This window comes from Polypterus senegalus, chromosome 4 (genome assembly GCF_016835505.1).
Source record: "Polypterus senegalus isolate Bchr_013 chromosome 4, ASM1683550v1, whole genome shotgun sequence".
Lineage (NCBI taxonomy): Eukaryota > Metazoa > Chordata > Cladistia > Polypteriformes > Polypteridae > Polypterus > Polypterus senegalus.
The window spans coordinates 99,871,501-99,884,882 of NC_053157.1; the positions used below are offsets into that span (position 1 = coordinate 99,871,501).

Sequence of the window (13,382 nt, forward strand, 5' to 3'; positions counted from 1 at the left end):
ATATGATTGTATGTATAAGGCGCTTCATATTTTTTGCTGCCTTCTCAATTGTGTAATTCGGTTTTGTTCAGCACTCTTTGGAACTGTTGCTTTTGTCTGCGCATTGCGTCCAGTTCACGTGAGCCGCTTGGTGTTCTTGCATCGAAGGTTCCCAGCTGTACTGGTGCCATCTCGTGTAATGTCAGCTAAGACCCGGCACTTAAAAGTTTCTCTGCAGTTTCAATGAGTTTGTGCCAAACACCACCCTGACCATCTCATCTTCCTCTGCATAAGCACAGTCCTTCACCCGTGAACATTTACGGCAGTGTTTGTATTGGATTGCCGCTGATGGACGGCCTTATATGGGCAGGCACTAAATTACAAGCGCTAGTGGCAGCCTGTCTATGAACTTAATTTAATATAAACTTACGGTTCACGCCGTGCTTTGTTTCTGCAGTAGCTGTACTTATGAATATGCTTGCATGCATCATTTGCTTCATAATGTTTTTCTGCCTTCTCAATTGTGAAATGGCGTTTTGTGCTCATCGCTGTTTGGAGTTCTTCCTTTTTCTCTACGTACTTACGTAGGAGGCGTGATGATGTCACACGAAACTCCGCCCCCCGCGGCCATCTCCAACTCAAGACTCCATTACATTATATGGGGAAAAATAGCTTCCAGTTATGACCCTTATGCGTAGAATTTCGAAATGAAACCTGCCCAACTTTTGTAAGTAAGCTGTAAGGAATAAGCCTGCCAAATTTCAGCCTTCTACCTACACGGGAAGTTGGAGAATTAGTGATGAGTCAGTGAGTCAGTGAGTGAGGGCTTTGCCTTTTATTAGTATAGATATATACATACATACACACACACATATATAAACATATATATACATATACATACATATCTACATATATACACACACAGCTATTTCAGTATCAGTGCAATACGCTGCTTGTTAAAACGGATAACTCCGCTCTTACGTGCAAGTCTGCGTGGATATTATGAACTATCGTATTTGTTCAAGTTCTATTTAAATTTTAAATAGAAGGAATTTTTATTTAGTCGACAGAAATATCTTTGGTAGGAATGGTAAAACAGACAGGAATATTATTCGTGAATAAATCAACTCAAACCTTAAACAATTTATAATATTTTGCTCTCCATAAAAATATATCCTGTCTAAATTATACAAGTTAGAAATAAAGTAAACGTTAAAAGAACAAACATTCACATTTCTTTACTCTTATGTAATTTTATATAAAAATAAACTTAGATTTTAAATATCCCAAAAGATTTTGCTCTCCATAAAATATATCCTGTCAAAATTATACAAATTCAAATATGAACATGCTGCATAACAAAACCTGGAAATATAAATAAAATGTGTTCCTTTCAGCAATAACAAATCAAATCATTCAGTTGTCTTTGCTCATATGTCATTTTAGAGCTGGACGCCTGGCATCTTTTTGGCAACAAGTTCGTTTCTGTTTGGTGTGAGGTTCTGTGTTGTGGAGATTCTCAGGATGGATTGCAGGTGCTCATCAGTGAGGCGACTCCTGTGTGCTGTTTTGTTAGTCTTTATCACTGAGAAGAGCTTCTCACACAGATATGTGCTACCAAACATGCACAAGGTTCGAGCCGCATGTAGACGGACTTTTTTTGTTCTTCAAAGTCACCAAAGCGCCGTGCAAACTCAGTGCGCTCAGTTTATCAGCAAAGTGCGATTTGGGAACACCGTAGTGACGACTTGGTTTAACATTACTTGGCAACAGGGAAAGTGGGGCAAATTGCACTGGTGCATTTGTGTCTCCCATAAAAGCAGCTTCACTTGAAATCACTTTGTGATTGTGCACGGTAAAAACGTCCGCTGAAGTGTCAGATTCTTATTTAATTCTTCTGCTTTCTGTATCTTCTGCATTGCATTCAGGTTACCCTGATGTTTTGTCTCATAGTGCCGTCTTAGATTAAATTCTGTAATTACAGCCACATTAGCTCCACAAATGAGACACACGGGTTCAGTAAACATATACTCAGCCTCCCATCGGTTTTAAAGGCTCTATTTTCAGAATCAACTTTTCTCTTCAGCATCGTGTGAGCTAGCTTCGCAATAACTTGCAGCATCATAAGCTAGACTTGATTAACGCGTAAGTGTTGGCAAGGCAGCTGAAGCGCTGCATTATGGGATCTGTAGTTTATTGTGTTACCAGCGCTTCATATACCGGGCCATTAATAACAATAATACAGTATATAAAATGATCTGCGGGCGGATATAATTACGCCGGGCCGGATGTGGCCCGCGGCCCTTGAGTTTGACACATATGGACTAAATAGAACTTGAAAATATATATTTTTTTAAATGTGATCGCGCAATTCAGATAGAGTTGACGCGCACTACAGCCTGCATGCCTCAATAAGTCATCCTCCCCTCGCTCTTACTTTTTTACCGTTCATCTAATGAATACACTGAGTATGGCTTTACCAAAACAATCATTGATGGCGAATAAAGTATCCATTATTCGAGTATGTAGATCGGGATATATATATATACATATATATATATACCCGTATCACAGCGAGAAGTAGTGTGTTAAAAAGCTAGAAAAGAAAAGGGAACATTTTAAAAATAGCGTAACATGACTGTCAATATACAGTATTTGTTTTGTGAGTGTTACTGAGTGTTGCTGTCATCAAGGATTTGATTATCATTATTTCTTTCAATCAGGTTCGTATTTGTAGGATGTGTTGTGTTCAAGTTACATTCCGTGTTTGTCAATCGTTGTAAAGATGACAGGTTTCATTCATCGATTCGTTTCTTACTGCATCAATAAACAGCTCGTCTTCTTCTTTATCTGAGACCTGACACACTGCATGCACGGTTTTTTACACTGTCTTCCTTTAGCGGGACATTGACTTTTTCCACCGTGTGCTTTGTTTCCGCAGTAGCTGGATTTATGAATATGCTTGTATGTATCAGGCGCTTCATATTTTTGCTGCCTTTTCAATTGTGTAATTGGTTTTGTTCAGCTCTTTGGAACTGTTGCTTTTATCTGTGCACTCGTCAGTTCACGTGAGCGCTCGGTGTACATGCATCGAAGTTTCCCAGCTGTGCTGGTGCCATCTCGTGCTATGTCCATGGCTGTATTTAATGTTACCTTAGTCCTGGCACTTAAAACTTTCTCTCGCAGTTTAGCTGAGTTTGTACAAACACCACCCTGACCATCTCATCTTCCTCTGCATAAGCACAGTCCTTAACCCGTGAATATTTAGTGGAGTTTGCTATTGGATTGCCGCTGACGGACGGCCTTATATGGGCAGGCACTAAATTACAAACGCCAGCGCAGCCTGTCTATGAACTTAATTTAAAGTGTAGGTTTACATCGTGCTTTGTTTCCGAAGTAGCAGAACTCATGAATATGGTTGTATATGTCACTTTCGCGCCGCTTCTTATTGTTTGCTGCCTTCTCAATTATATAATGCATGTTTTCTTCAGCCTTTTGAGGTCTTCCTGGTTTTCTATGTACTGCGTGATTACGTAGGCGTGATGATGTCACACGAAACTCCGCCCCACGGCGTTCAAGCTCATCTCCATTACAGTAAATGGAGAAAACAGCTTCCAGTTATGACCATTACGTAGAATTTCGATATAAAACCTGCCCAACTTTTGTAAGGAAGCTGTAAGGAATGAACCTGCCAAATTTCAGCCTTCCACCCACGCGGGAAGTTGAAGAATTAGTGATGAGTGAGTGAGTGAGTGAGTGAGTCAGTGAGTGAGTGAGGGCTTTGCCTTTTATTAGTATAGATATAGATATATATATAGATATATATATATATATATATATATATATATATATATATATATATACATATACATATACATATACTATATATATATATATATATATGCATACATCAATCATCTATTATCCTTATGTTATAAATAAATTCTTGTTCATAATTTGTACTGATCTTTTCATATTTCTGGCGTCCCAGCCAAAACATGAAACGGGATCTTACACCCCATTCACTGATTAATTTGCCATCTAGGTGGGTGTGTTCTTGATTAGTAATCAATCAAAAAAATTCTAAATGGGGAAAAAAGTAATCTATGCCAAACTTGAATATTCATAGTTAGTTATATACGTGTGGACTTTTTGAACATCGGAAACCATTTGTGCAAACTTCACAGCAAAAAAATAAGTCATAAAACTGTAGTAATTGGCTTTGATAAATTTCTTCACCTTCAGATGTGATATTTTTGAAATCATAGAAGAATAAATTGGAAAGTACAGTACTTACAAAGTAGCAAGTTAAACAAAACATATGCATGTAATTAAACAATACTTACTACTCTCTTTGGTCCCATTTCCTGCATTGATGAAATTCCTTGTCTCTTGAGATACTCTTCAATCTTCTCTTCATCCATGGAATCTACTGGAATACTTCGCCACAACTTCTGAAATTCTAAGCATTTAAAATAAATGCCTAAATCATTCTAATTCATAATAAATTAAGTATATTTCATTGATAAGTACATGTGGATACAATGGCAAGAAATACAGAGGATGAGGCTAAACATTTGCAGGAGACAGGCTGAGATATAAAGGGTTGTTTGTGCAGGTATGTGGATTTGATGATGAATGTGTTCAGAAAAGGATGCCTGTGATGGACTCTTGCTCCATCCTTCTTTAGCTTATATCTTGTGCACAAAGCTGGAGAGGCTCCAGTCCTTGTAACCTCAAACATGACTAGCTATTTAGACAAATAAGTTGTTTAACGCTCAATTTCCTGTGTTAACTTTTATTTGTAACAAAAGCAGGCTTTACATATTCCAGTCCAGTCCCAGAGCGCAGGGTTCTTTAATGGAGAAGCCGCTTGGGTGTGCAAGTCTTCCAAATTCAAAAGGAAGGTAAAGTGCAAGCAATCAAAGATAAAACAATTAAGGGACATAGCTTACATACAAACCAGAAAGTACTAAAGAGGCACTAATTGCAGTTGAATTCATTGATTTAAATAAATTTCATTCAAGAAAAAAAAAAAGTCATCAGTGTGACGGACAATGCTAAAAGAAAAAAGTGAATCAGAACAACACATTTAAGCATCCTTCAGTTGAAGGATGTTTGATATTTTTCAAGTAAAAGTTATTTCTTCACAAGCCAGGTTTCCATCCAAGGAGTTTTTGCGAAAAAATATTTAGCGCTTCAAATTTTAGCTGATGGAAATGCTAATTATCGATAAAATGTTGTACATGTCGACATAATATTTTTCGTCTAACTTTAGCGCATAAATTCCATATCGATACTTCAGATGTCGCAAAAACTACATTGGAAACATTTTTTGTCAGAAAAAAAAGGGCTTTAACGCAAATAAATGTGTCACATGATACATTTTCATCACGTGCAATCAAAACGAGAGTAGCGGAGCAGTTCGCATGGTCTGATGAAGAGACTCGTTATTTCTCGTGATGAGCCAATGCAGTAGTGGATAGGCTGGGTCTCCTGCTACTAAAAGGGGTACCTGAACTCCCTCCACATCAACTGTAGCCTGGGGTTGTCTCAGGATTTCTAAATAATACAAAAACCACAAAGGTAATTTACTGTGCCAGTCAAAATATTTAATAAACCGTGTGTTTCATTATCTAAACATTTTTTTTCTTATTATTAAATGGCAGATGTTTTAGCATATATGAGAAATTCTCTCATTAATATTAACTTTAGTTTTTTTTGATTAAACGTTGTTATTTTGTATTAATTCAAATTTCAGTTTTAATTAAAAACCTTAAGGGAAGCAGGTTACAGTACTAATTCAGTTGTTATCGCACAGAGAAGGGATGTTGAAAGGTAGGCTCACCTGTACAGATCCGATGCTGCAAACACAGCTGCATCATGGGCACTTCCAAGGGTGCCAACGCAAATGTCTCGTTTCATGCGCCTGTCATCAACAAGGGCCTGGAGAACAATAGATGGCCACCCGTTGCAATGAATGTAATCGCGGTAGCCTTCCGTCGGGGGAAGAATAGGCACATGCGTGCCATCCAACGCACCGTAAATCTTTGGCACAAGATGCACCAAGGAATTGCGGTATGCAATTTCATTGGCCTCCGCTACAGTCGGAATTCTGATATAACGCCGCATTAATTTTTCTTTAATAGTGGTGCACACAGCATATACACATCGATGGACGGTAGTTTTACCAACCCCGAAAGTTTCTCCAACTACTCTATACTCGGTGCAGGTTGCCAGCTTGTAAAGGGCGATGGCAATCCGCTTTTGGGTTGGAACCGGTGGTCGGTGACAACCTGTGATGGGCGCAACATCAGGACTGATGGATCCACACAACATCTCAAACATCGGCCGTGTCATTCTAAAATGCTGCAGCCAGAAATTTTCTGTAAAGTGTCTCCCCACCACCTCCTCCCAGAAGGTCTTATTCCATCGTCTCTCCCATACCCGTGGGTTTCGTCGCACTGGGGTACTTTCTTCGAGCTCTAGGGCTATCGGACAAGCAACTGCTTCATTCTGCTGTCGTCTTCGGATATTATGTACAATTCCAATTATTTGTGAAACTGAAATAACAGTAAGCTGGCAAATTTAAAAAAACTGTCTAAATAATCTCTCCATTTCTTTGTTTCTTTGTTTAGTGGAGGGGGTGTAACGTGGAAAACAAAAGGTAGATAATTTGCGACATACACAAAATTATGTATGAAAACGGCTCAAGGGCAGATTTTTTTCACGATACAACAAAACTTATGCGACAGTTCGTTTTGGAGGGGATGACGTCATCACGCACACCATTTTATCGATAAAAAGCCAGTTGGATGGAAACAGGCTGGAGACAGCAAATTTCGCACATTTTTTTTTACGTATATTCTGTTTGTCGATAACAAAACGTCACAAAAAACTGGATGGAAACTTGGCTACAGTCATGGTATATACTATATTAGTTTGCCACAAGAAATTACATTCTAAAGTAAAGCATATTTAATAAATTAAGAATAAAATAACTAGTCCATTCTTGTGTTTTATAATAGAGCTAAAGGGGAACAGGGTACCAATGTGAAGAAAAACTTACTAAACTCATCCATTTTTCAAGTCAAAACTATCATTGAGTATTGGTCCACATCTTAAGATTACACACATATTGCAAAACAGAGTATCCATGTTGTTTTAAGAAAGATAAAAAGCATTCTCCTTTACTGTAAGAAACCAGCACTACCACTGTGCCACCCAATAATAATAACAATGATGATATTATTATTATTATTTTTAACCCTGCCACAGGGGATGCACAATCCAATGTGTTTGTTTGTGTTGGTCCCAAGCCCGGATAAATGGAGAGGGTTACGTCAGGAAGGGCATCCAGTGTAAAATTCTGGCAAATCAATATGCGGACAAAAATACAAATTTCCATACCGGATCGGTCAAGGACCAGGTTAACCAGTACTGTTAGCCAACATGGTGCTGGCAGAAATTGGGCTACTGTTGGCCGAAGAAGGAGAGGAAGAGGTGGGAGACGTGTCCAGAGGCAGGGGGAGTTAAGGAAGGTAAAGAGAGTGGAACTGAGGGTAGGAACTTTGAATGCTGGCAGTATGACTGGTAAGGGGAGAGAGTTAGCCAATATGATGGAAAGAAGGAATGTTGATATATTGTGCATGCAAGAGACTAAATGAAAGGGGAGTAAAGCGAGGCTAAGAGTGGAGGAACATGCACAGAGGTAGATTATATACTATGCAGAAGAGTTAATATGAAGGAGACTGAAAACAGCAAAATGGTGGCAGGAGAAAGTGTAGTTAGGCAGCTTAGGATGGTGGTCTATAGGATGATGTTGGAGATCAAGAAGATGAAGAGAGTGAGGGCAGAGCCAAGGATCAAATGGTGGAAGTTGAAAAAGGAAGACCGCAAGGTAGAGTTTAGGGAAAAGGTAAGATAGGCACTGGGTGACAGTAAAGAGTTACCAGATAGCTGGGCAACTGCAGCAGAAGTAGTAAGGGTGACAGCAAGAAGGGTGCTTGGTATGACATCTGGGCAGAGGGAGAAGGAAAAGGAAACCTGGTGGTGGAATGGGGAAGTACAGGAGAGTATATAGAGCAAGTGGATTGTGAAGAAGTGGGATAGTCAGAGAGATGCAAAAAGTAGACAAGAGTACAAGGAGATAAGGCGTAAGGTGAAGAGAAAGGTGACGAAGGCTAAAGAAAAGGCATATGTTGAGTTGTATGAGAGGCTGGACAATAAGGAGGGAGAAAAGGAGCTGTACCAATTGACAAGACAGAGGGATTGAGCTGGAAAAGATATGCAGCAGGTTTGGACAATAAAAGATAAAGATGGAAACATACTCACAAGTGAGGAGGGTATGTTGAGCAAATGGAAAGAGTACTTTGAAAGGCTGCTGAGAGAGAGAAGTTTGGATGATGTGGAGATAGTGAATCAGGACGTGCAAAGGATTAGAAAGGAGGAAGTAAGGACAACTTTGAGAATGAAGAATGGAAAGGCCGTTGGTCCAGATGACATACCTGTGGCAGCATGGAGGTGTTTAGGAGAGATGGCAGTTTAGTTTTTAACCAGATTGTTTAATGGAATCTTGGAAAGTGAGAGGATGACTGAGGAGCAGAGAAGTGTACTTGTACCGTTTTTTTGGAATAAGGGGGGGTGAAAGGGAGGTGAAATTGATGAGCCACAGCATGAAGTTATGGGAAAGAATAGTGGAAGCTAGTTTAAGAAGGGAGGTGATGATTAATAAGCAGTAGTATGGTTTCATGCGTCAAGAAAGAGCTCCACAGATGCAATGTTTACTCCTAGGGTATTGCTGGAGAAGAATAGAGAAGGCCAGAATGAGTTGCATTATGTCTTTGAGGACCTGGAGAAAGCATATGATAGGATGTCTCGGAAGGAGTTGTGATATTTTATAAGGAAGTTGGGAGTGGCAGACAAGTATGTAAGAGTTGTACGAGGAAGTAAGACATTGGTGAGGTCTGCAGTTGGAGTGACAGATTCATTCTATGTGGAGGTAGGATTACATCAGGGATTGGCTATGAGCCAATGAGACAGACGTCCCTATGGACTATGATGTTTGCTGATGACATTGTGATCTGTAGCGAGAGTAGTGAGCAGGTCAAGGAGACACTGGAGACGTGGAGATATGCTCCAGAGAGGAGAGGAATGACGGTCAGTAGGAGCAAGACAGAATATACAGTAATCCCTCCTCGATCGCGGGGGTTGCGTTCCAGACCCCCCCGCGATAGGTGAAAATCCGCGAAGTAGAAACCATATGTTTGTATGGTTATTTTTATATATTTTAAGCCCTTATAAACTCTCCCACCCTGTTAACATTATTAGAGCCCTCTAGACATGAAATAACACTCTTTAGTCAAAAGTTTAAACTGTGCTCCATGACAAGACAGAGATGACAGTTCTTTCTCACAATTAAAAGAATGCAAACGTATCTTCTCTTCTAACGAGCACCGTCAGGAGCAGAGAATGTCAGAGAATCAATACGTGCTGTTGGGCTTTTAAGTATGAGCACCGCGATAAAGCAGCCGCAAAGAAGGGAGCAATGTGAAGGTAGTCTTTCAGCATTTTTTAGAGTAGCCTCCGTATCTTCTAAACAAACAGCCTCTGTGCAAACAGCCCCTCTGCTCACACCCCCTCCGTCAGGAGCAGAGAACGTCAGAGAGAGAGAGAGCGAGATTAAAGCAAACAATCAAAAAATCAATATGTGCTTTTGGGCCAGCGATAAAGCGGCATTTCTTAGAGTAGCGTCCTATCTTCTAGGCAAACAGTCCCTCTGCTCAGACCCCATCCATCAGGCGCAGAGAATGTCAGAGAAAGACTGAGAAAAGCAAACAATCCGCTCGGGGATACATATCTTATAGCATTGAGGAGTTTTAGTTAATATGTAATACATGCTCTGATTGGGTAGCTTCTAAGCCATCCGCCAATAGCGTCCCTTGTATGAAATCAACTGGGCAAACAAACTGAGGAAGCACGTAATTTAAATTAAAAGACCCATTGTCCGCAGAAATCCGCGAACCAGCGAAAAATCCGTGATATATATATATATAGATATGCTTACATATAAAATCCGCGATGGAGTGAAGCCGCGAAAGTCGAAGCGCGATATAGCGAGGGATTACTGTATATGTGTGAATGAGAGGGAGGTCAGTGGAATGGTGAGGATGAAGGGAGTAGAGTTGGCGAAGGTGGATGACTTTAAATACTTGAGATCAACAGTATAGAGTAATGGGGATTGTGGAAGAGAGGTGAAAAAGAGTGCAGGCAGGGTGGAATGGGTGGAGAAGAGTGAAAGGGAATGTCTACAGGACAGTAGTGAGACCAGCTATGTTATATGGGCTGGAGACGTTGGCACTGACCAGAAAGCAGGAGACAGAGCTAGAAGTGGCAGAGTTAAAGATACTAAGATTTGCATTGGGTGTGATGAGGATGGACAGGATTAGAAATGAGTATATTAGAGGGTCAACTCAGGTTGTATGGTTACAAAGTCAGAGAGGCAAGATTGCCTTGGTTTAGACACGCAGAGGAGAGATGCTGGATATATTGGGAAAAGGATGCTAAGGACAGACCTGCCAGGTAAGAGGAAAAGAGGAAGGTCGAAGAGAAGTTTTATAGATGTGGTGAGAGAGGACATACAGGTGAAGGATGTACCGAAGCAAGATGTAGAAGGCAGGAAGATATGTGCTATTGTAACCCCTATTGGGAGTAGCCAAATGAAGAAGAATTATTATTATTATTACGGTCATCAGTAACTTTGAGCTGTTAATCTATTCAGATATATTTTTTCCACTACATGAAACAACAATAATAAAAATAATAATAAAAATAATCTATCCATCTTCCTAACCTGCTTATTCAGGGCAAAGTTGCGGGGAAGGTGAAGCCTATCCCAACAATCATAGGATGCAAGACAGGAAAACACCTGGATAATAATAATGTTCTACTGGATAATAATCTATATATCTATATATACACTGATTAGCCATAACATCAATACCACTGACAGGTGAAGTGAATAACACTGATTATCATGTTACAATTGTACCTGTCAAGGGGCAGGATATATTTGGCAGTAAGTGAACAGTAATTTCTTAACTCTAGAATTACGAAAGCCTATGAAAAAACTTGTAGATCTGTCTCACCTTAAATCCCTTCACACTTCTTCGCCAGCATCTTTTGTCCTTTAAATGTGTCGATAAGCAGCAAGCAGCCTACTATCCCATCCCTCCACTGCCGCACAGTTTTCTCAGCTTAAGTCTGTTTACCTGTGTGTCAGTTGCTTAGAGTGGGAAATCAAACAAAATTACACCTTTTATTAATACAATAAGGTTATTTGGAACACATTCATTTCATGTGTGTTCCATGTCCACAACAATCTATGTAAACACATCGTTAAAACAGAAACGTTTTCATGTTTTAGTAATAATTGACAAAATGTAGACATGAAGTGTTTAATGTGTGAAGCCTGAAGTCCAAATATCAAATAAACACTTTCACAAAAGGTACAAACATAACAGCACAAGTGTGCTTTTATTCAAGAATATACAGTGGGATGCAAAAGTTTGGGCAACCTTGTTAATAGTCATTATCTTCCTGTATAAATCGTTGGTTGTTACGATAAAAAATCTGAGTTAAATATATCATATAGGAGACACACACAGTGATATTTGAGAAGTGAAATGAAGTTTATTGGATTTACAGAAAGTGTGCAATAATTGTTCAAACAAAATCAGGCAGGTGCATAAATTTGGGCACCACAAAAAAGAAATTAAATCAATATTTACTGATCCGCCTTTTGCAGAAATTACAGCCTCTAAACGCTTCCTGTAGGTTCCAATGAGAGTCTGGATTGTGGTTGAAGGTATTTTGGACCATTCCTCTTTACAAAACATCTCTACTTCATTCAGGTTTGATGGCTTCCGAGCATGGACAGCTCTCTTTAACTCACACCACAGATTTTCAATTATATTCAGGTCTGGGGACTGAGATGGCCATTCCAGAACGTTGTACTTGTTCCTCTGCATGAATGCCTTAGTGGATTTTGAGCAGTGTTTCGGGTCGTTGTCTTGTTGAAAGATCCAGCCCTGGCGCAGCTTCAGCTTCAGCTTTGTCACTGATTCCTGGACATTGGTCTCCAGAATCTGCTGATACTGAGTGGAATCCATGCGTCCCTCAACTTTGACAAGATTCCCAGTCCCTGCACTGGCCACACAGCATGATGGAACCACCACCATATTTTACTGTAGGTAGCAGGTGTTTTTCTTGGAATGCTGTGTTCTTTTTCCTCCATGCATAACGCCCCTTGTTATGCCCAAATAACTTAATTTTAGTTTCATCAGTCCACAGCACCTTATTCCAAAATGAAGCTGGATTGTCTAAATGTGCTTGAGCATACCTCAAGCGGCTCGGTTTGTGCTGTGGGCGAAGAAAAGGCTTCCTCTGCATCACTCTTGCATAGAGCATCTCCTTGTGTAAAGTGCGCCGAATGGTTGAACGATGCACAGTGACTCCATCTGCTGTAAGATGATGTTGTAGGTCTTTGGTGCTGGTCTGTGGGTTGACTCTGACTGTTCTCACCATTCGTCGCTTCTGTCTATCCGAAATCTTTCTTGGTCTGCCACTTCGAGCCTTAACTTGAACTGAGCCTGTGTTCTTCCATTTCCTCAATATGTTCCTAACTGTGGAAACAGACAGCTTAAATCTCTGGGACAGCTTTCTGTATCCTTCCCCTAAACCATGATGGTGAACAATCTTTGTCTTCAGGTCATTTGAGAGTTGTTTTGTGACCCCCATGTTGCTACTCTTCAGAGAAAATTAAAGGAGGAGCGAAACTTACAATTGACCCCCTTAAATACTCTTTCTCATTATAAGATTCACTTGTGTATGTAGGTCAGGGATCACTGAGCATACCAAGCCAATTTGAGCTCCAATAATTAGTTCTAAAAGTTTTGGAATCAATAAAATGACAACGGTGCCCAAATTTATGCACCTGCCTGATTTTTTTTTAACAAATATTGCACACTTTCTGTAAATCCAATAAACTTCATTTCACTTCTCAAATATCACTGTGTCTCTCTCCTATATGATATATTTAACTGATATTTTTTATCGTAACAACCAAAGATTTATACAGGAAAATAATGACTATTAACAAGGTTGCCCAAACTTTTGCATCCCACTGTAACTGCAGAAAAAGAACCCGCGTTAGGATGAAACATTCACACCCCTTTGATACTGTTGCACCACCAAAGCAGTCGTATCAACTGCTGACTGGTAATCAGAACTTCACGGGTTCGACCCAGGATGAGTCCGTTTTGAGAAGTGAGCTGCTCTTATTCTTACTATTTTTAGAATAAAAACATACATTTGATTTGAGTCTGTAACAGCCAGTGTAAATG

General features: G+C 39.8%; 1 protein-coding gene across 3 annotated transcripts in view; it reads right to left on the minus strand.

Annotated features, from left to right (window-relative positions):
* gtf2e2 (general transcription factor IIE, polypeptide 2, beta) overlaps window positions 1-13,382 on the minus strand; it is a 94,832-nt gene that overhangs the window by 16,649 nt on the left and 64,801 nt on the right. For all 3 annotated transcript variants that reach the window (XM_039751096.1, XM_039751095.1, XM_039751093.1), the window contains exon 7: window positions 4,326-4,441. In XM_039751096.1, the coding sequence (XP_039607030.1) occupies window positions 4,326-4,441 (116 nt within the window). The remainder of the gene's footprint in view (window positions 1-4,325; window positions 4,442-13,382) is intronic.